Genomic DNA, 21968 nt, shown 5'->3' with positions numbered 1-21968 from the left:
AATAAAATAAAGAAACTCTTATCGTTGCTTTCTGACACCAAAATCTCTGTATAAAAATGTTATTATGTCTGTTTTGTTAAACAAACTAGCTATTGCTCGCGACATCGTCTACGTGGAATATAAAATTGACCATGTTACTTTGGCATATATCAGCTACCTTTAACCATAAAAGTACCGTTAAAATCAGTGTAGTCATTTCGGACATTACCATGACCGAAGGTGGACTTCCGGACAGACAGACAAAAATTTTATACAAAAAAACATGTAACAAAAATGCATTAGGCACATACAGACAATCCCATTTTATTAAAGCGTCAATAGTCTAATGCTTAAGGATACGCATTTCCGATCACGAGGTCGAGGGTGCGAATCCCGACATTCAACTATTTTAGTAAACCATATCCTAGCATTAGCCTAGAGCTTAGTTGGAATGGTAAAAGAAATATTAGTAAATTTACAAAAAAAAACTGCTAATATTTAAAAAAATAAATAAAAAAACTGTATAGATGGTCTTTTAATTTCTTTTCGTTTTCATGAAAAGGTATTCGTAAATAATTAAAACTAATTTGTTGTGATTATTGTTTAATATTACTATCAAATAGCGAGATGTTTGCTTATATTTTTTATCCTTAAGATGTCTTTCACTATTATGTTTATCTTTTAAAAACTTACATTAGATATAATACAATTTAGAGAGGTATACAAACTCTTTGTTTAGAAAAAGTATATAAATTAAAAAAAAAATTATATAAAATCTCTTTGAGATTAATATATACAACTAGATTCTTTTAATATTTTTGTCCATGAAAAAGGCACGAGTCTTCTTAACAATATCAGCACCAACAATATTTATCAACAAACTTTGTTATATTTTATTTGCTTGAAATATATGAATTTGCTGTTTTAATGCAACAAATCTCTGTGAATCTGTGAAATTACAGACTCACGAATATATGAAAAATCTTAAAACTTTAGTAACTTACTTAAAATATAAAAAAATACAGACAAATCGATAACCTCATTTTGAAATCGGTTAAAACACAATTCGAGAATACTTAACTAAGTATTAAATCTTTAACTAAACTTATGTTTGTACTTAGCAACGTTAAGGTAATTGAGTAAACTAAGTTATTAGGAATTACAATTATTATATTCGCAGTCATGACGCAGGTAAAATATCTGTTGTTACCGCACACTGAGCGGTTACTTGATCACCAAAGAGGCTGCTTAGTGTAGATTTAAAAGAGAAATCTACACTAAGAGACTACTGATAGTATACCAGTTACCTTCATTATGACCGTACATTTTAATTTATAAGCTAAGTATAATGGTAAGTCTATGCTACGTGTGTAGTGAGATCAGGGGCGGGGAGGGGGGAGTCACGCGATGGAGTCCTGCGGCAGCTGCAGGTCGCGGAAGCGGTCCGGCAGTCGGCGGCCGAGCGTCTCCGGCACCAGTCGCGTCAGCGCCGCGCTCGCCAGCGGCAGCACGCCCAGCAGCGTCGGCGGCACCCACGTGCCGTATGCAGCCTGACAAATATTATACTGCTATGTAGCAACCGCTGGTATGTCAGGAACCAAAATTTAGGGAAGACCTGATTAGGAAAGCAGGAGTGCATTGCACGCAGGAGCGTTAAGTCAAGTCAGCTTCTGCCCAGTAGTTTACTACTAAACATGACGCAGGTAGTGATAACAACCTAATGTTGTTGGTATAGGAGTAGTGTTTACGAGAGCTCACCAGCAGCGGCGTGAGAGGCGCGAGGATGGCGCCGAGGCGGCCGCAGGTGGAGCAGGCGGCGAGCAGGCGCTGGCGGGCGCGCGTCGGGAACAGTTCCGCCGTGTACACGTACAGCGCGTTCAGCGCCATCGTCGCCCCTACCTTGCCCACCAGGAACAGCGCCGTGCCGTACACGCCCTCCGCTGTAAACATGCAATACGATATTTTAAATAATGCTTCAGTCTAGTCCGTCTGTACCGTTCTGGCTAGTTATGTTTCGGGCGGTAGTAAGGTGGAGGGGCTTACAGTCAGGCAGCAGCGGTATGGCGATAAGGGCGAGCGCAGTGAGGAGGAGGGCGGCGGTGAGCAGCGGGCGGCGGCCGGCGCGGTCCAGCAGCAGCGTGTTGAGCAGCAGCGCGGGCAGCTCGGCGGCCGCCAGCAGCGCGTAGTTGCCGTGCGGGCTGCCCGCCAGCGCGTGCGCGCGCACAGCCAGACCGTAGAACACGAACACCGCAGACGACCACCACACGAAGCACGTCAGCAGCCGACGACGCAGCTCGCCGTATCTATACAAAAATCATTCATATAACTCAAAACATCTCATCACCTCTTAAATACCGCTTCGGACACTCATCAACTATCTCATGTTGCGACTAAGTCATTACTTATTATCAAGATACTGAAATCATAATTATTCTCACTTAATAAAAGCTCTAAATAAGCTTTCTTCTTCGTCGTCTTCAACCTCGGTCTTGTCCACGACCGGCTCGGTCTGTGTAGCGAGCATCTTGTCGATGGCGTCCTCGGGCAAGGCCACCCTGTTCCACCTCGCGGCCTGCTTGATGACCCTGGCCGCTTGGGGCAGCTTGTTGTTGGCGACCAGCCATCGAACGCTCTCCGGCAGTAGCCAAGGGTACAGGAGAAGAAGGAAGGACGGAGGATACGCCACTCGCGCCCACAGCCTCCAGTAGCCGGTCAAGTAGTCCAGCAGAGCCAGGGTCGCCGCACCGGCTGACAACGGTATACCGAGAAGAAGACTCGCTAAAATACGCTGTTCTACTCCCAGCCACTCGATCACTGTAAAGAACAAATTGAATTTCATTGAAAATTCCGGCCTATTAACAGATTTGTAGCTTTTACACTATTGTTATCTTGTTAAGCTTAACCGGCACTTCACCCGTTGGAAAAGAAGTTGAACTTACTGAGTACGAAGGCAGCAGGATAGACGCTGGCACCCAGCACTGTCTCCAGGAACTCGGCCAAAATGTATGCAGTGTACGAACCGGCGAAAGATTTGCACAGACCGAGGAGACCTGCGCCCGTGCCGCTCACTACTAGTGCTGCCCGACGGCCCCACCTGCAGAGAAAAGAAGAAAATTAATACATAAAAAGGATACCATAGGACTCGAAAAGGATTTCCCGCAATTAAACACAACATAATTCGAAACTTGATAATTTTCCTTATTCTTCAGTACAAGTCTTGATAACATAAGTAAAGACTTACTTGTCGGAGATGTAGCCCATGATCGGCAGTGAAACCAGCATGCCAACATTATGCACCGTGCCCACCAGCGCGCGCTTGCCTTCCTGGCACGCCAAGTTAAACTAGAACGAAAGACAAAATATCATCAAGCAAACAACAATGGAAAAGGGAACTCCTATCCTATCAAAGGGAATTTCCTACAAGGAATCGGTCTATTCAAGAAACAATCGACTATTTGACTATTAATTTTATTTAAATTTGTAACGTAATACTGGTAAAGAAATCACCAATGTACCTCAGCAACTATACTTCTGTGCTCCAAATAGACGAAGCTGTCGCACATTACACTGGACGTGTTGTCAAAAGAATCCTGGTCGCAGGCATCGGAGACCGCAGGGTGGCGCGAGCAAGCGTCGTCAGCCGGCAGCGCGAAATTTGCCCAGTCAGGAGACCAGCTGCTGGGAGACACCGCCTCCAGCGTACCGTTGTCTTCGCATTCTGATATGTGGCATCTGAGGACAACAATCTTGATATAATATTTACTTTTGAGTACATGTCCGTCCTTGTAGAAAAAACACCGAGTTTTTGCTTTTTATCAGGTATAATTTATAAAAAACGCCTGAAACAAATATCTCTGCAAGTTGTAGTGATCACAAAATAATTAACAAATTATCAGGCGGAATAACAGAAACAATGGTTAAAATTACATGAAAGTATTATTTAATACTGTAAAATTTAAACATAGACTAACGTTACCACTAAAGGGCTGCCGTTAATACCTCTGAGTATCAATGAGAGGTAAATGATCTACATTTAACATCAATTAAACCATTTAAAGTCAATAAGAGTCTCCTTACTTAAACGGCGGAAGAAGACAATTCGTGCTGAACCAATTCTTCAACTAGTACATGACTGTACGATTACATATTCGGTGTACCAAAACGAATCAGTTCAGGATTAAAATTAAATACTAACATTTCATTAGGTCACGGGGTCGACATAGATTTTTGACAATAGTCTTTGAATCTGTACCCCGTCGTCGCGTCATCACCCGCTCTCCGTTTACTGAATGGTAACTTTCCAGTCCCGTGTGTGCCTCACGTGACATGTACAGACAACTCGTACTTTCTCTCAACCTACTGTTCTTTTACTTTAAAATATTTTGTAACATATACATTCGTGGACGATACACTCACGTGACGCCAATATTGTAAAACCTGTGTGTTTCTGGTCGAATAATACATTCGGACATTTTACTTTTTAAATAAAAACTTCTATTTGGCACTATAACCAAGTGCGTCAGTGCTCTTCATAAAAAATATAAAACACAAGTTAAAAAACGAAACAATAATCTATTAGTATTGTGTTAAACAAATCTGGTTTCCATTACTTAAAAAATAAATAAAAAAAAGAATTGCAATCGAATTTTATTGAAAAAGTTTACATGTAAAAACCTTCGACATTGACATTGTAACTGGAAAAAGGCGGCAACTAATCACAGATAAAAAAAATATTAGGCTATCACATTGCATTTTTTGTAGAAAGCACTATGGTTTGCTTATTGTTTTTGCAAGCGAGAAGGCAAAGGACAGTTTGTCGAGGTTCAAGGTCGAGAGATTGTCTATCCCGGAAAAATATTTGAGAAGAGTTGACAAAAAACAAAAATAAAGAAACAAATTGCACGCGGCGAAGCTCCGGCGATGCGTGACTCATTCAAGTGAATAAAACATTATTCGCTTTGCCTCTGAACCACTTGATTTACGTAGTAAAATTGATTAAAAATATATATCTTTATACAAGATCTTTATCATTCCAATTTATTATGCTTAAGATTTCCTTTCATTTACGAATTAATAAGACCGGTTTACAAAGGACCTTTCGCTTGATAATATAGACGACACAATATTGTAGCTATAAAAGTTCGTAAAACAAGTAGTAATAAAACCTATATTTACAAATCAAGACAGGTTTTTAATTTAAGAACATATAACCTGCATACCCATAAGTACATCGAAAAGGCACTATGTTCTAAGTCTTTACGATATATACAAAATTAATATTTATATATGTAGACAGATAAAGTACCAGCATCCAATTTGCCTGTTTAGGAATCGGTGTCATGGCATTAATTAATTAACGATTTACAACCACAGTGAATTACATTAAACCCATTTAGATTCACAGTATTTAATTTTTTTTTAACTTTATCGAAGTTTAACAGCAACCCGTAGCATTGAACTACGACGATTGAACGTTGATTTAAACAACTAATTTCACTTTCTACACTTTATTTCTCTAATGTAAAAATATTTTCTGACATGATTAAATTAATTTCTTTAGCTGGTATAATATTTATTCTCTTTTGCTTACCTTTTCCAATGTTCTAGAATCCATCTGAGATATGATAATCCGCATAATTATTAACGGATGAGATAGATAGTGAATTGTTAGCTTAACCTTTAACCGCGTGTGTAGGTAGGTTAGCGAATGTTAGGAGATAAGCGAGCGGGATAGCACCGGCTTAATCTACTGCCTGTTGGATTAACACGCGCTATCATTTATTCTAGAATAACTATTCTATTAATTCAATTCAACTTATCAACGTTAAATGAAGACAAAGACTCTTCATATAAATAATTCTATGTGTATCTTATTTTAGCTTAGTAATTTTATAAATAATACTAGTTGTCGCCCGAGTCTCGGTCTGCAATAAAAAGTAGCCTATGTGTTCTTCAAGGCTATGTTCTATATGTATGCCATATTTCATCGAGATCCGTTCTGCCGTTCTGGAGATACGTTCAAATAAAAATCCATCGATTCATCTTAACATTCGCATTTATAATATTAGTAAGAAGTAACATTTTATTAAGACTATACCGTTACTTTTGAATATTATTTCTTATCACTAAATTGGTATATAAAACATTTCCAACTGTATTTGCTATGTCGTGTCTCAGAAATGAGTCATAGTTTACATTTAAAGACTTGTTCTGTCCAAGTCGGCAGCGCGATAAAAACGATGGGATAATTGAAGTGAGCGACAGGCCACTCCCCCAGCTGTATGACCGCTTGCGTTAATTTTAGCACAAACCAGTTGCAAGCGCCTCTCACGTGACTGAACACCTGGTTTACTTATGGACCTTTACGATTCATAATTATTCACAAAAAAACGTATAATTTGTTCTAATCCAAAACCGATCCCATTAAAGACTAAGTCAATATTTGTCGGAGAAATATTTTCGGTTAAAAACCTTATAGTCAAATTATATCTCCACTATACTTAGTAATTTTACAAAATAATTGAAATAGCGTAGCGTCCATTGCGGTTTGAGAAAGTGTGTGTTGTAGATTAAAACCTATTTTGTAAAAATGTGTCAAAAAGAAGTGACGTTTGTTTTAGAGTTTAAGAAAAATAAGAACATGTGTCAGAACATGAATAAAGAACCTGGAAATGTGAGGAAATAATAGTTTTATTGCAAAGATCCCTCACAGTGTATTTGCTTCAAAGCGATTCTATAGCGAACTTCAAAAATGTATGGAACTGAGGCGCGACAATCACGTGACTTATCCAAAGTTACTGTTAGTTCTATACGTATATTTGAATTTCGTTATGGAATCGTTTCCGAGCGATTGCACTTTGTCTAACCCCCCAGTATTGATTTTGACATTCCTCTGTTTGTGGGCGATGGAAAGAAACGAATGATAGTAATTGAAAATTTGCACTAGATACTGACTAATATTTAAATATTTATTTGTCCGGGAGTACCTAGAATGTATTATTTATTTATTTCATATAACAGTAGGTAACACATATTGGGAAAAATATTACGTCGGAAAATATACGACGTGTGCACGTACCCAGAGTCGCACTATCTCGCAGTCAAGCTTGAGTATGTTGGGCATTAGTATTAAGTTGATACATAGTGTTTGAACGGTATTGTATTTGATCCATAACCATAGATTCGAACAAGCGAGCAGAACTAACGAAACATATTGAATCTATGATATGCCTGCTTTTGTAATTTTATAAAGATAACAATTTGAAACTTATAAGTATTGATGACAAAGTCCAATGTTTTAGGGCTACTATTTGATAACCCATGAATGTCGTGGAAGGAATATAACTAATATACAGTTAACATTTAATAAAACTGTTGTTTATTCATCGTTCAATACAATTAGTATTATGAAAACAATTAAGCATTCATAATGATAAACTTTGACAGAGACTCAATGACTTAATTATGATAGAGCCAAGTTCATCTAAAGGTACGGTATAAAGGAATGTTTAACATTGGGTTGCGTCTGTCATGAGACCTTTAATTCTACAAATCATCTGTCATATTCTTTGCAAAAAAAAGTCAACGATATGAGGCAATATAAATGATACGGCCTTCGATCAACAATAACAATGGGCATCGTTGAGAGCAAAGCTGTGGATTTCCAGTCATAAAGCCAAACTATTTTTTTTTAATTTACGTCCATAGAGTAAAAAAAATATGGAATCTTTTAAACTTTGTGATCAATAAACAGTACGTTCAAAATTACTCACAATATAAAGTGTAATGGAAAAAAAAGTGGTCCTTGTATTCAATACTTTTTGTTTCTTAAACATTATGAAGTCTGCATTTATACAAGTGACAATATTTTTAATAAAATGTTAAATGAATCGACCCAAATTTATGCAACAGTAGAAATCTGATAAATGAAACTACTATATTTTATTGTTGTCAGAGATTTTTAGATAAAAGTTTGAAAGAATCGTTTAATCCACGGCTATTGTGGTCATATTACTTGATATTTCTAACACCAATTTGAAGTTTAAATGACACATACTCCTTTTTCCTGACTGAAAAGAGAGCAACATTTTTCATGCGTGTGTTATTTTTTTTTTATATCATAAGGTGGCAAACGAGCGAGCGGCCACTAGAAATCGCTGAAATAGTGAAGTGACCGTTGCCCATAGGCAAACGCAATTGCATATGCGTTGCCTACCTTTAATCGAAGGAGGAGAGGATGCACAGAAAGAAAATATTTGTTATTTATTTAGGTAAAATTACGAGTAATATTATTAGTTTTTTTTAGTTTGTATTTATTTATAAGAAAAAAGGTCTGCCTCATGATAACCCTGATTAGACTTTATTACTGGGTCACTGATTTTTGTGGCATATTATGTAAATATCAGACAGTTGCAGTAAAGTTCACTTTATCTCTCGACCGGACTTATGTTTTGACTTTCGGCAACATTTAATACGGTTACTGACTTTTTATTGATTACAATATTAACAATTGATAAGAGTTATCGTTCAAATAGGAGGATCCCATATTTCTATACTTATATTTGTTTAAAATCATTTTGACATTAATCGTAGAGATTCATCACCCGGTACAAAAAAAAATACGAAACATAACGAGGACGAGGGTGGATCTAAAATAGGATATCACGTGTACTATTTAATTTTTCAGTTAATAAATAAATATCACGGTAACACTGCAGTTTTTGAAAAATATCACGATTATCAAAGGAAGCTAATGAAGTAGAATAAATAAATTAAAGCACATTTAAATTTAATTTGCGTTAATTGCGAAGGAAAAAAGCTTTATGGGATATCAATTAACATAACTAAACAATAACATTGTTGAGTAAACACGTGTACAACGGAGTATAACAAACATGGCTGACTCACACCGGACACAACAACATAACAAATTAACACGCATTAAAAAGATTACAGTTATTTAAATTGCATATTAATTTTAACAACGCTTTCAAAATTCTACTGTATGCAAAATCAAATGTTTCCGACAGTATTTCTATTCAGCAAACAGTAGTTTTTATAATTTCTATTTCTTACGATGTATTAACAATGTAAACAAAAAAAACATTAGCTCCAATCGATTCAACATTTCTGGTCGATAGAGACAAATTTTCATATTGAGCCATCTTCTGACACTATCGATTCTAAAATAATCAAAACTAAATGCAAAGATTCGTAATAATAATATTTTTATTTCGCGCCTACGCCACGTGCGCATCGCGCCGGCCGGCGTAAGTCACGTGACCCACAGATAATGCAAACGGCGCGTAAACAAACACCATACGTTTATTTATGTTTTTCTAACACACATGATTTTTTTTTATTCTAGAATACATGACCAAGGTGAATACATTCGGCCGGTACTATTTTAGTTAACTTTTATTTTAGAAATTTAATAAACTTGCAGCTGGGCGTTCCACTATGCATTTTTCCAATGTTTATTGTAAAGTATAAAAATAAGTATAAATTCCACGTGAAGATTAAAGAAGAGATATTTTTAATCCTATAAGTGGTGTGAAATCTTTCTAAATCAAGCTAATCTTTGTGACCTACATTAATAGCAAACATAGAGGTTAGCTAAGGCCATCAAACTCTACGGTACTATAAAAATTCGACACAACGTACTGTGTTTAATGACCGATTATACCTTACCGTAGTGCTAAAATGCTATCAAAAAAATTGTTAGCACCTCCAAACGAAATAGTGTTACATCGAATGTGAAGCACACCTCTTAATTTTTAATTTAAAGTTAAAAAAGAAATTGATTTACTAATCAATAATTACAAATTGTTAGAATTTACATTTAAAAATGATGCCAATGTCTAAGATAGAGGAGACCACAGATTAAAAATAATATAGTCTGTGACTCTTACTTTTTTTGAGAGAAAAACTTTCAGCCACGATTTGCCGCCGTGCTAGATATCGGTCAGGATTCTTGAACTTAACTATGTGAGTCATTGTACTGTTTTAGAAACGATCGCTAGCAAATCGCGAACGCGTGTTCTTTTTATTTTGGTCGCGTGAAAAATATCGGGCACAGATAAACGCCGCGGAAACCAGCGCGTCGTTCCCAATAAATTTGGCGCCAAAACCTTACTTCCTTGTCATGGACACAGTAATTGAATTGACCATCCATTATATCTATATCCAGTCCATTATATTTAAAAAATTGGATTATTGTTTTTTTTTTCTTTGAATCCGTCTATAAAAAAACTTAAATGTCATAACGACCTACATTGTAGGTTATATAAATTTATTTAGTTTTATTTCAATGTTAACATTTACAACGTTGTAAGCATCACAAATTGTTTGCACATTAAAAAATATTAAAAATTTATTTTATTACATTTTTAATACCTAAATATAACACGCGGCGTTTGATATCTTTCAGTGCAAATGCGTTAGTTATAACGAAAAAAACATTATTTTTTTGTCTATTCGCTATAATGCGTTTGTACGAGTTACTTAGGCTATTTTTTAATACCGCGCTAACCAAGACGCGGGCAAACACTATTTGATAATAAAAGCTTTATTGCAGTTATAATATTGATTATGTCAAGTAGACAAAGTTTAATTATATTTCAAAACGTTTGATAGTCTGTGCACGAAAAATATGTATTCATAGACGTGTGTGTGTATTTAAATAAACACATTTATTAGGATTAAGAGGATATGGACTGACATACGAATGATTTTGTATTCTGTAGAGAACTTTAATGTTTCCTGATGACACGCGCTGGCTACTTGTAAAATTAATACAAACAATATTCTTACGAACCATAGACATTTGTAACCAAGATATTTTTTTTTAATTACATCAAAAAACAATTGATCTGTATGTAATATAAATGGATATATTTAGAAATATTTATCATCTTAAACTCTTTAATTTATTGGAAATTATAATAATAAAAATTTTACTAAATTAACTTAGCCTACCCATTTTTAATCTCGTCTACCAAAATTTCACCGATTTTTGTAATAATTTGCAAACACAAAAAATTCTATGAAACTTACTAAAAACAAAATACATGTTTTAATACACACAGAAATGTTATGTTTCTATTGATTTAATAAATAAAACTACGATATAGTACATATAACCACAAATGATCCTGAAATGACCTTGATAACGAACCCGAGTTTAAAATATTTTCAAATTTATTCTGGTCGAATCCAATTCCAGCGAAGTAAAAAAAAACATATTACGTCTTTTACACTTTTTATATAACTTGCTGTATAAGTATTGAAAACTTATGTGTTACTTATTTTAAAAAGTAAACGTAAATAATCAAATTTATGTCGTCTGTAGAAACTGACTATAGGTACTTTACTTTTGTTTCTTGTTGTGCTATGTTACGGTAAAAGTGATTGACGTGGGAATTTTTTATAAAGCCTGAATATTTTTAATGATTAGAAACGAAATTGGTCATAGTCAAAGTAGTCAATTTTTACCTTACATTTGTACATCGCTTAGTCGATATTACTAATATCATTGGTAAAGTAGGAACCGAACCAGAGTTGGAAAAAAATAATGCTTATAAATCAAAATCCGATAAAACATACTCAATTTATGTAGATAAAAGTTATTAAAATATTCATTAAAGTAATGTTTTATTGCGTTTATTTATTGTTTAATACAACTGAATGTACAAAAAATAAAAACATGCTTAAATACAAACATGTTTACATATAAACCGGTTCATTCAGGCAGAGTGAAAGACAAAGCAATACCTATAGGGTGTGTTGGCGGCCAAGAAGACGTAGTTAGTCCCGTAGAGTCCTGTCAGCAGCACCGGCAGCGCCAGAAGCGTCGCCAATCTCACCTGCCAGCGACCGAACCCACCCACGCACTCGCCTTCCATTGCACTAATAACACCGACTACACAGACTACCCCTCAATTACCCCAACCAAGCTGACTCCAAGTAACTTGGCTATGGTTCATATAAGTTACGTGGTTTATAAAGTTGTCTATGGTTCGCGAACGTCCCGCCGGCGTGGATGTCCGAGCGGGAATGGACAACCGCAACAGTCGCGCACCACGATTATATGAAAGGAGATAGGCAACCGCTTACTCGATAGTTGAACCGTACATTGATAAACGGGAATTTACCTCTTGACACTGAGCAGTACGGGTCATAATGCAGTGCAGGAGTACCGCCACGTGCTCCCGGTTAGTACAGTCGCGTACTACACGCTTTAAAAATATAATGAGGTGTATTCTTAGTTGGCCACATTCTGTGGGCCACAGCTGGCCACCGGCTGACAGGGGTCGTTGACATTTGCAATGGCCAACGCTAGTCACACACGCACTATGAATCTGCACCGCATGCGTGCACCATGAGATCACGATACTAATAACAAACGCACTTGCAACACTTGGAAGCGATCGCCGATTCTAAATAGACCGACTAGTTGAACGCCTACTGAATTATAAATGCAAAGTTGCGACATTAAGTTACAAAGTCATTGGAACAACCGAGATGTATAGCCGTGGTTATCCACTGCTTAAATACCTGTACAATTGTGAGGCTATTTTAAAGTAATCTGAACATTCGCATTTATTTTTCAAGTGGGGTTAAAGCCAAAAGTACATGAATCTCTCTTAGTGACTGACTAGCTCACTGCGGATTAAAGAATTTCTCTCGCTTCTTCTAAAATCATAAATATAATGGCACCAATGGGAAAAAATACGGTGATTACAATATTAGTTTAGACCGACCTTTAATAACTCTACCTTCAAAAAACTAAAACTATGAAGTAATTTGCGTGGTCTTTCTTCCTTCACGTTGATGTCGTAACAATCAGTTTTTAATCTCGTTATAAATTAGAATGTTACATTGGGATTATGTTACTATGCTGAAGATCAGAGATTACTTTGAGAGTGGTATCAGAAGCTATTGATTTATCTACTCCTTATCGGCGCAGATGCTGATATACAGGAACACACACATACATACATACAACTGAAACATACGCACACAACTACACTACATAGACAAATAAAAGATTACTTGATCTTTGATAATATTTTGGCGGGATAGATAGTATTTTTTAAATATTTCCAAACATTTTGAGTTAACATTTTTATTACGAAAACGTATGAATACTATTATTGTTTATTATTTTTTTAAATGTCTTTCGTCAATACTTTTATTTACTGTCGTAAAAACTCTTGAATAACGATTGGTTTGTGAACGTTTTTTATTAACATCACAGATAAAATAAAATGTCTATTGAATTTGATAGATAGTAATGTAAACAAAGTCAAAACTGAAAATATTTGTAATAACTAAAAACATTTTAACAGTTCACATAATTCAAATTAATACGAGGTTTCCAAGCGCAACGTGTAAAGAAAATTAATTTTCTCTTATCTCAAAGTTGTCAATACTGATAAGAAGCAAAACCTTTCGTCTCCAAGTTGTAGCGCTGGCCCCGACATGGCGGGCCGTGTGCCGCTTGAAACGCGCGCAGGTGATACAGGCGGTGTCAGAAATATAAGCAGTGTTACAGACGGAGTAGATATATCTAAAGTTGATCAAATCAGAGTAGATTCAGGCGGAGTAAACACAAGCAGAGTAGATACAGGATGTGCAAATTCAAGTGGAGTGAACCAACCGAAGAATGGTGGAGAAGCATTGGAGAGTGCTTTACTCCAATTGGGACCTTTCGGTCCGTACCAACGATATGTTCTAACCCTTCTCTGCCTACCTAACATTTTTGCTGCTATGTATTCGTTGAATTACGTATTTGTCGCAGACTCGGTGCCTTTTCGGTAAGATTTTGTATTTTGTTTTGTAAATATTTTCCTGTATAGAAATGTATTTGGAGATCAGTTATAACCCAATGTCAGTCAAGTTACTTATATCTAAATAAAATAAGTGACTATTAAACAAGGTTTTAATATTGAAGTTGTTACATTTTCACAGTTTATCGTCACAAAGAATTCGACACTATCAATTAAACATTCATGGTACACTTTCATAAAACAAATAACAAAATTTTTACTCTTTATTTTTTTTTAAATACAAATAAAAAAGTCGAATTCAATAATACTATTAATTAACAAGAAAAGATACTTCGCATTTGAGCATTGAGCTCTAACTAATTTTCAAATTGCCAATACGATCGTATATTTATATTTTAACTCAATTATGTACTTATGTCTTTTTTTATTTTGGTCGCGTGAGACGAAACAAGCTGTCCTTGCCCTTATTACAATGGGTATGTCGGCAATGGGTATAGAAAAAAATTGTGGTAATAGTTGTTTCCAACGTTTGACTTCATTCTTGATGTGAAAAGAAGAAGATATTTAAATTAAAAATGTTTTTGATTTGAAATTGATGTCTCCATCTCGATGTTACGCACGTATCCAAAAATAACAATATATTTTGATATCTTTAATGGTATTTGATCTTGCAACTCTATCGAACTAAAAGCTTCACCTTCCTTAGCTCTTCCCATCCTTTTCTTATAACAAAAGGCTGGGTAGAGCAAGAGGACAAAAATTAGGCCAAGGAACTAGGAACTCATTACACTTAACGTCTGTCTTCTATATGGTCGTGGTTTCACCGGAGAAGCCGACTAATCTTTGCAACTGATGTTGTTGCTGGCGTCTACCACTGTTATTTTAAACTATTTATTCGCGGCTCGTGTATATGCCGTTTAACCGACGAATCGCGAAATTATAGTCACAAGTCAGACGCACCGGTGCATCAAAGCTAGTCGATCTTAAAATAATCACACGTGAATCAACATACATTATGTAATAGTTCTATTAATACATAAATGCGAACGAATGCTCGCAGACAGTGTGTCGTGTCCAAAGAGCATAGCATCAGATGGACCGAGATACACGATATCAAATTGCAAAATAACCCACTGATAGTGTTCTTTATCGATATGATACTAAAAGATCGTAGTCACCGGTTACTTCGGCAAATTGTACAGACTGCAAATTGAAAATCGAATATATATATTCGCAAAACATCTTCCAGTCATATAAGATTGATGTATAGTTTCAGATATTTCTCACTTTATACTGTTTTCTTCTACGATACATATATCTGTTGTGTCAAAGATAAAGATAGAGATGACGATATATTTAAAACACAGATTTTAATGTCAGAAACCAACACTATATAAAATTGAATTTTTGGTTTACTTTATCAACTAGAGAGTCGCAACTCGGAAGTCATTTTACTAATATTATAAATATGAATGATTCCGTGGATGGATGTTTGTTTGAAGTTAATCTCCAGAATGACTGCATGAGTCTCGCTGAAATTTGGCATAGATGTAGAACATAGTCTGGAAGGACACATACGCTACTAATTAAGTTTTTTTTTAATTCTGCCGGGACGGTTCGCGGGCGACAGTTAGTATTTAATTAAAAATTCATATGAAAGAGTTAATTTATAAATGTAATAAAATATTAAATGCTTACTCATAATGAATTTTCTTAACACAGTGAGAGTTGAAGGGAAGTTATCATTAATTTTATGTGAAACAAGTTGCCTTGTATGAAAGCAGTTGTATTAACTTAAAGTTACGATTATAGGTAACTTAGCATGCTCAAACAGGGTTAATTACCAATACTTATTTTAATTTATCTCATATTAATAAATAATATTATAAAGTTTGTAAGCACAATAAAAACCAAAAAATAATCGCCGTCGAGCCCAAATTGGGTTTTTAATAAATATTATGAAAAATAATCTTAAAATGAAAACAAACCTGTAGCAGCGTTAGGATAGGGTCAGGTGGAGCGATCGCTCCGGGGCGTCCGACATAAGGGTGCGCTGCTGGCACCAAAATCTGCGGTGCCTCATAAGATGCCCTATCTTTGAAAGATGACCCTCGACACCTATTGTTAATAAAAAAAAATGTTTGCAGGGTATTAATAATGGGTCCATTGCGTTAATTAAAAGATCAGGTTTTACGATTGCTATTACGATCTTTAGAAAAGTTAAAACAAAGATGTAAATATATTTCAAATCAGTTATTATGATTTGCCGTAAATAACTAATTTCATGGTATTTATTCTTAACTAGGAAGTGATATAATCTGGATGCGGTATATGAGTATGGTTTATATGACAGATGTCGCCACTGATTCGTGAATGTCGTAAGAACACGATATATTACTGCCGTGTCTTACGTGTAACACGATCACTTCATGTTATAAAAATAATAAACGTGTTTACAGGTTTCTTTTACAAGTAACACGATGCTTTTTTTTGCGAAACGAATTTTTTGGTGTAATTTTTTATATTTTGAACATCACAATCTATGGTTATACATGGAAAAGTCTTGTAGTTGTTTTTGGTTTTTTACATAATAAATCTAGACAAGAATGCTGAAATGTTGGTGATTATATAATTAATATGTATAACAAAAATCATTAACTCGACTTAAAATCCTTGGGTAATTTTTAAAATTATTTATAACTTAGAGAATGTGGGTCGTATGGCAACACGGTTATTTATAGTCTGTTCCCAATAGGTTACCTCGGCAAGGATGACCGGCAGATGGCGCCTGCATTCAACAACTAGTTTCTGCTTAATTACATTTAAATACGACAATTAACTATGGTATTTATCTATGTTAATGCATTCGTGTCTATACCTGGGACTTTACGCGCCATTATTATTGTAAATACGTGTTAGTAATGAATATTCATTATGTTTAATGTAATTTGTACTATTTTCGGAATGACATGTCCCCAATGAAATGTTAATATTTGTTACATGGCAATACAAAATGCATAACCACGATTGTTTAAACGTTTTACGTGTTGAAGTTAGTATAGGACATTATTTTGTGTCAATAACTTCCTGGATTTCTTTTGAGTAAGAAGTCTTCATCTAAGTTTAAGAGACATTACTCCGTTTAATTGATAATTAATAAAGTGAGCGTTAGCAGCGGGTAAAATCTTGAATGTTTAACAACTCTTTGGTGCAATTATATCTAAAAATAGAAAAGTATAGGCTCGGCTACAGGTTGTATGCAGGTGGGAGGCGTAATGTTACATACTCCGCTCACACACATCTAAATTTAGACACTTGCACTTGGCAACACTATTTCTGTACAAAACGACATTTGCACGAGGTCAATGACCTATGATTATGTGGAAAAACTAGCCACCGCCCAGCTCCGGTTGCATTTCACTGCATTTGATACTTAAATAACTTTCAAACTATTTATAAATCCTAAGCTTTCCGCATGAAATAACTAGATGCTAATTACTCGTTATCGGTAAATCGATTAGTGTTGCCAATCTTCGTGGTAAAGTTTACTTACTGGGCGTTACTGATACAAAAAGAATGCTGGTTGGACTCCTTTACTCATGGATACTTTAGAGTACGCAATTACCCACTAGACGTTGCGCAGAACATAATTTTAATTTACTAACGACGCCATATCGGGATTATTCCTCCATATCAATTAAAGTTTGAATCGTATTCATTATTCCTATCGTACTTAGATGTTTGGTACCCGAATGCGAGGGGGCTGGTGTTTCATTTGCCAACGCATCAGTTTCGGCGCTGCAGTCGTCGGACCCCTGTCGCCGCTACCGGCCTCTGGGCGAGGGCCTCTCCTGTGCCCGAGAGGACTACCACCACAGGGAGACACTAGAATGTGACGTCTTCGTCTATGAGAACTATGACACTGTTTACGCAGAGGTAACTAGGTCTGGTGTTTTTTTTTTTAGATTTTACTTAGTTATTGAAATTTACTTTAGCAATATCTTCCTACGATCTCATAGAAGTCTAGGAATTAAAATAATTTACCCATTAACAGTGTTGTACGTGACTTGCCTATTGAGACTTAAGTTAACCAATAGTGCTTATGTTTGAGACGATAGATTAGGTTCGGAATTAGTTGTGTATTGTGTCTATTCGCGTGCTCAGTTCGGTCTGGCGTGCAGCGAGTGGCGGCGCACCTTGGTGGGCTCGGTGCGAAACGCCGCGCTGCCACTGGCACTGTTGCTTACCGGACACGTCTCTGACCGGTAAGTCTGTTGTTAACTTATTGTGCGAAATTACGATGTTTATGTAGTTTTACGTTCATTAGAAAATATTTGTATATAACAGGTGGGGTCGGCGCACAGCGTTCTGCGTGTTCTCTGGATGCGCGGGCACATTGGGGCTGCTAAAGTCCTTCTCCCTCAACTACTACATGTACGTGGCGCTGGAGTTCCTCGAGGCGGCACTCGGCTACGGTTTCGGCAGCGCTGCTTATGTTATGGGTGGGTCGGTTAGCACACATGACATTAATAACTTTCATGTCAGTACCAGTTGCTTTATTCGACGTTCATTCACAAAATATTCGTTAAACATAACTTTTCATTAAACTAAAGAGTAGGACTAAGAAGAAATTGATGGATTGCGTGAAAGGTGACAAAGAAGAAGAAAGAAAGGTCGGTCTAAGTGACGTCACGGAATGGATTTGGAGGACCAATCATTTGCACTTAGCCCACATAAAGTAGGAAAAAAACAGGGATGATGATACAAATATCATATAACCATATCGTCTGTGTGGTAGAAGCTTTGCACATTCTGTTGACAGTGGTAGAGCTAGCGCGGCCGTCGCTACGCGCGCCGTTTGCGTGCGCGACGGGCGTGGCTTACGGATTGGGAGGCGTGGTATTCGCGTTGCTGGCGTGGCGAGTTCCGCGCTGGCGCTGGTTGGTGCGCGCCGCGTACGCTCCCGCGCTGCTGCTACCGTTGTACCGCCGCCTGATCGACGAGAGCCCGCGCTGGTTGCACGCCGCAGGACACACGCAGGGAGCGGCCAATGTGTTAAGAAAAGCCGCCCGGTGGAATAAGGTACACTAATCATGAAATATCTTATAGAGGTCTTTATTGCTTACCACTGTTCTTATTGTTTGATACTTATCACATCACTGATTACAATGTTCTTTAAAATAATACATTGCCAGTCAACAATGTTTTAACAAAAGCTGTCCCCCAAAGCAATATTTGTAAGTCTGATGATAACAATTCAGAAGTATTTTTCACAATAGATTGTCATCTGACTTGCAGTGTATTTATTAACAATTACAGGTCACAATAAACGAAGATATATTGAAATCCATAATTGCGAATGAAAAGAACGATACGGAGGAAGCAGAGGGTAAGAAGCGTGCGGTATTGCCGTGGTCTGCGCTGGTGACGTCCCGGCCGCTGCTGGCGCGGCTGGCGGCGTGCGGCTGGTGCTGGGCGGCCGCAGCCTTCGTCTACTACGGTCTCACCATCAATTCGGTCGCACTCTCCGGTGACAAGGTCATCTACTACGGAACATGTCTAATTATCTCATAAGTTGTGTGCAATCAAAAGGAGGTAAAGTGCATATCTGTGTGCAGTACGTGAACTTCGCGCTGAACATGACAATGGAGATGGTGGCCTCATTCCTGATAATGATGTCCCTGGAGCGCGTGGGTCGCAAGCGCACCGTGCTCGTCGCCTTCCTGCTCTGCGGCGTCGCCTGCATCACTCCGTTCTTTGTCAGTAAGTACATACAGAACGAAATTGAGGTGTAACTGCTTTAGTCCTAAACTATACGTCCCCACTGAGGGGCTCGGAGCTTATTCTAAATTAAGGGGCATAGACAACCACGCTGGCCATGTGCAGGTTGGTTGACTTCACACATATTTTTAAATTTCCTCGTATTCATGTTTTCTTTCATCGTAAGAACGGCGGATAAATGTAAATCAAAAAACACATTGGTACATAGCGGGAATCGAACACAAGATCTGTGGATTACAATTCAAGTGCTTAAGAGCCACCGACGCTGTATATGTTGTAGCTATGTTTGTTTTGTCAGCACACGGGGGCGCGGGTCTGGGGCTGTACTTCGCGGGCAAGCTGGCGGCGACTGCGGCGTTCAACTCTCTGTACGTGTTCACCACGGAGCTGTTCCCGACAGGAGTGCGGGCGCGCGCGCTCACTGCCGCCTCGCTGCTCGGCCGCGTCGGCTCCGTGCTCGCCCCGCAGACACCACTACTGGTATTAACCTCGTCTCATTTGAAGGAAGAGGAAACATACGGGTTTTATTATTAAATAATGGTTTTATCTATACTAATAGTAGTAGTCGCCCGCAAATTTATCCACGCGAAATAGAAAAATAATAATTATAGTAGCTTATGCTTTCGTCCAGGCTATGATCTACATCTATGCCAAATTTTATTAAGATACATGCAGCCGTTCTGGAGATACCTTCAAACAAAGACCCATCCATCTAAACATTCGCATTCATAATATTAGTAAGATTATGAAGGGGAAAGATTTGATTTGTTTGCATTGAATAGGTTCCGAAACCACTGCATCTATTTGAAAAATTATTTCACTGTTGAGAAGCTACACTAACCTCAGAAGATGAAGGCTATACTTATTACTATTTTTTTTTAATTGGGCACAAAAAGTATCTGGCAACGGCTAGTTATTAATATTGTATGTTGTGCAGAGCAAGCCGGTGCAGGCGCTGCTGTACGCGGCGTGCGCGCTCTCTGCAGCACTGGCGCTGCTGGCGGTGCCGGAGACACGCCGCGAGCCTCTGCCGCACTGACACACTGCTGGCACACCTCCTCCACTGCATTGCATTCTTCATGATCAACTACTCTTCACCGACTGTTAAGAACAAGTGTGGTCGAAGTCAGAGACTGTAGAGTTGAACGAATGGATATAAACACACGTTTACCTAATTTATTTATAGATGCATGATGTTATTAATTGAATGAATGTTTAGTTGTAAGCTTTTTACTGATTAAAATAATAGGTAGAATATTCGTTATTTTTATTGCAATACTAGCTGTTGCCCGCGACTCCGTCCACGTGAAATTAAAAAAAAATAGCCTATGTCTTCTTCAAGACTATGTTCTACGTGAATGACAAATTTCAGCGAGATCCATGCGGCTATTCTAGAGGTACCTTCAAACAAATATAAAAGAAAAAACATCTTAGGAAACAATTTATTTCTTAATATTTATAATAAAACTAGTTGTAACAAAATATATTATGCTATATCCAAAACCCTGTAATGAAGGCACAAAAAACTTTTTTTTTACTATTATTTGTTCCCGCACGTCGACTTATCAGCCTTCAGGATGACCACGGTATGTATAGTCCGACGAGGATATCTCACCCGGCGGACATAACTCAAACTAAATTATGACAGCTCACTAGCGCCCCTCTGTCAATATCATATGATCCTCTTTGTGAGCTGATCGGTCATGTATTTTTTTTTCTTTTATATCATTTTATATCACCGTGTTTTTTTTCAAAGATGCGGGATGACGATATGTTTCATACAGCGATTTTGATCTCAAAGACCACCATAGTATCGCTTCTCTCACCGGATCAATGTACTTGTTTCACTGTACATGTCAAAATACTTTTTAACTTAAAAAATATTTAACATAAGTCTGAGATATATTTACAAATATTAATTACTGGCAATCTTAATTAATAATTAAAACAATATACACAAAGCACAATTTTGTATGGAGCAAAAGTCAGTCTTAAAAGTACCATATTTACATTTGAACTCCACTACGTTACTGTATTGCTACATATTGTTGTCTCTATTTTATCAAAAATAATGAAAGGGACAAAAACATATAGCAGTACAAGTGTAACTGTATCGCCTAGTTTGTACTATTCCAGTCCAGCGCTCGAACCTAGGTCAGAATTGTACAAATGTATAACATAAACCCATACTGGAATGCAATTTGGCATAATATTTCCAGTTGTATTTAAATACTTGATTCGATCACTGTACTGGAATAATGTAAACGGGGCATTATATCGATTCTTATAGTATTATCAATAAATGGATAATATTAAAGTCAAGGTTCAGTATGTGCGGTGTTGTTGGCGAGCGGCTGCAGCTCTGCGGGTGGCGGGGGGTGTGCGGGGTGTGCGGGGGGCGCGGGACGCAGGCGGGGG

At 37.2% G+C, this 21968-nt stretch overlaps 2 protein-coding genes across 2 annotated transcripts; one reads left to right on the top strand and one right to left on the bottom strand.

Moving 5' to 3' along the window:
• Positions 1-603: 603 nt before the first annotated feature.
• LOC106122263 (organic cation transporter protein) lies at positions 604-12068 on the bottom strand. Its single transcript, XM_013318189.1, has 8 exons — positions 11752-12068; positions 3495-3711; positions 3221-3321; positions 2919-3073; positions 2418-2793; positions 2023-2282; positions 1738-1919; positions 604-1529 (listed from the first exon to the last, which is right to left on the bottom strand). Exons 1-8 carry the CDS (start codon positions 11880-11882, stop codon positions 1380-1382), a joined length of 1572 nt encoding a protein of 523 aa, XP_013173643.1. The 5' UTR covers positions 11883-12068; the 3' UTR covers positions 604-1379.
• A 1263-nt stretch (positions 12069-13331) lies between these two features.
• LOC106121964 (organic cation transporter protein) lies at positions 13332-20799 on the top strand. Its single transcript, XM_013317802.1, has 9 exons — positions 13332-13796; positions 17507-17705; positions 17934-18034; positions 18117-18271; positions 18592-18851; positions 19089-19307; positions 19388-19532; positions 19849-20030; positions 20488-20799. The coding sequence occupies exons 1-9, from the start codon at positions 13462-13464 to the stop codon at positions 20587-20589; spliced, it is 1698 nt and encodes a 565-aa protein (XP_013173256.1). The 5' UTR covers positions 13332-13461; the 3' UTR covers positions 20590-20799.
• The last annotated feature ends 1169 nt before the right edge of the window (positions 20800-21968 follow it).

The sequence above is a fragment of the Papilio xuthus genome, unplaced genomic scaffold (assembly GCF_000836235.2).
Source record: "Papilio xuthus unplaced genomic scaffold, Pxut_1.1 DF826933.1, whole genome shotgun sequence".
Classification (NCBI taxonomy): Eukaryota; Metazoa; Arthropoda; class Insecta; order Lepidoptera; family Papilionidae; genus Papilio; species Papilio xuthus.
This window is presented reverse-complemented; position numbering and strand designations above follow the sequence as displayed.

Bases quoted from the DNA above. Each gene is read 5' to 3' on its own strand.
- LOC106122263 (XM_013318189.1), bottom strand. From the start codon at position 11,882: ATGGAAGGCGAGTGCGTGGGTGGGTTCGGTCGCTGGCAGGTGAGATTG. The intron at 3,074-3,220 runs GTAAGTCTTTAC...TTTTCTCTGCAG, and splicing joins ATGGGCTACATCTCCGACAA to GTGGGGCCGTCGGGCAGCAC. The intron at 2,283-2,417 runs GTGAGAATAATT...ATTTTTGTATAG, and splicing joins TTATTTAGAGCTTTTATTAA to ATACGGCGAGCTGCGTCGTC.
- LOC106121964 (XM_013317802.1), top strand. From the start codon at position 13,462: ATGGCGGGCCGTGTGCCGCTTGAAACGCGCGCAGGTGATACAGGCGGT. The intron at 17,706-17,933 runs GTAACTAGGTCT...TCGCGTGCTCAG, and splicing joins ATGACACTGTTTACGCAGAG to TTCGGTCTGGCGTGCAGCGA. The intron at 20,031-20,487 runs GTATTAACCTCG...TATGTTGTGCAG, and splicing joins CCCCGCAGACACCACTACTG to AGCAAGCCGGTGCAGGCGCT.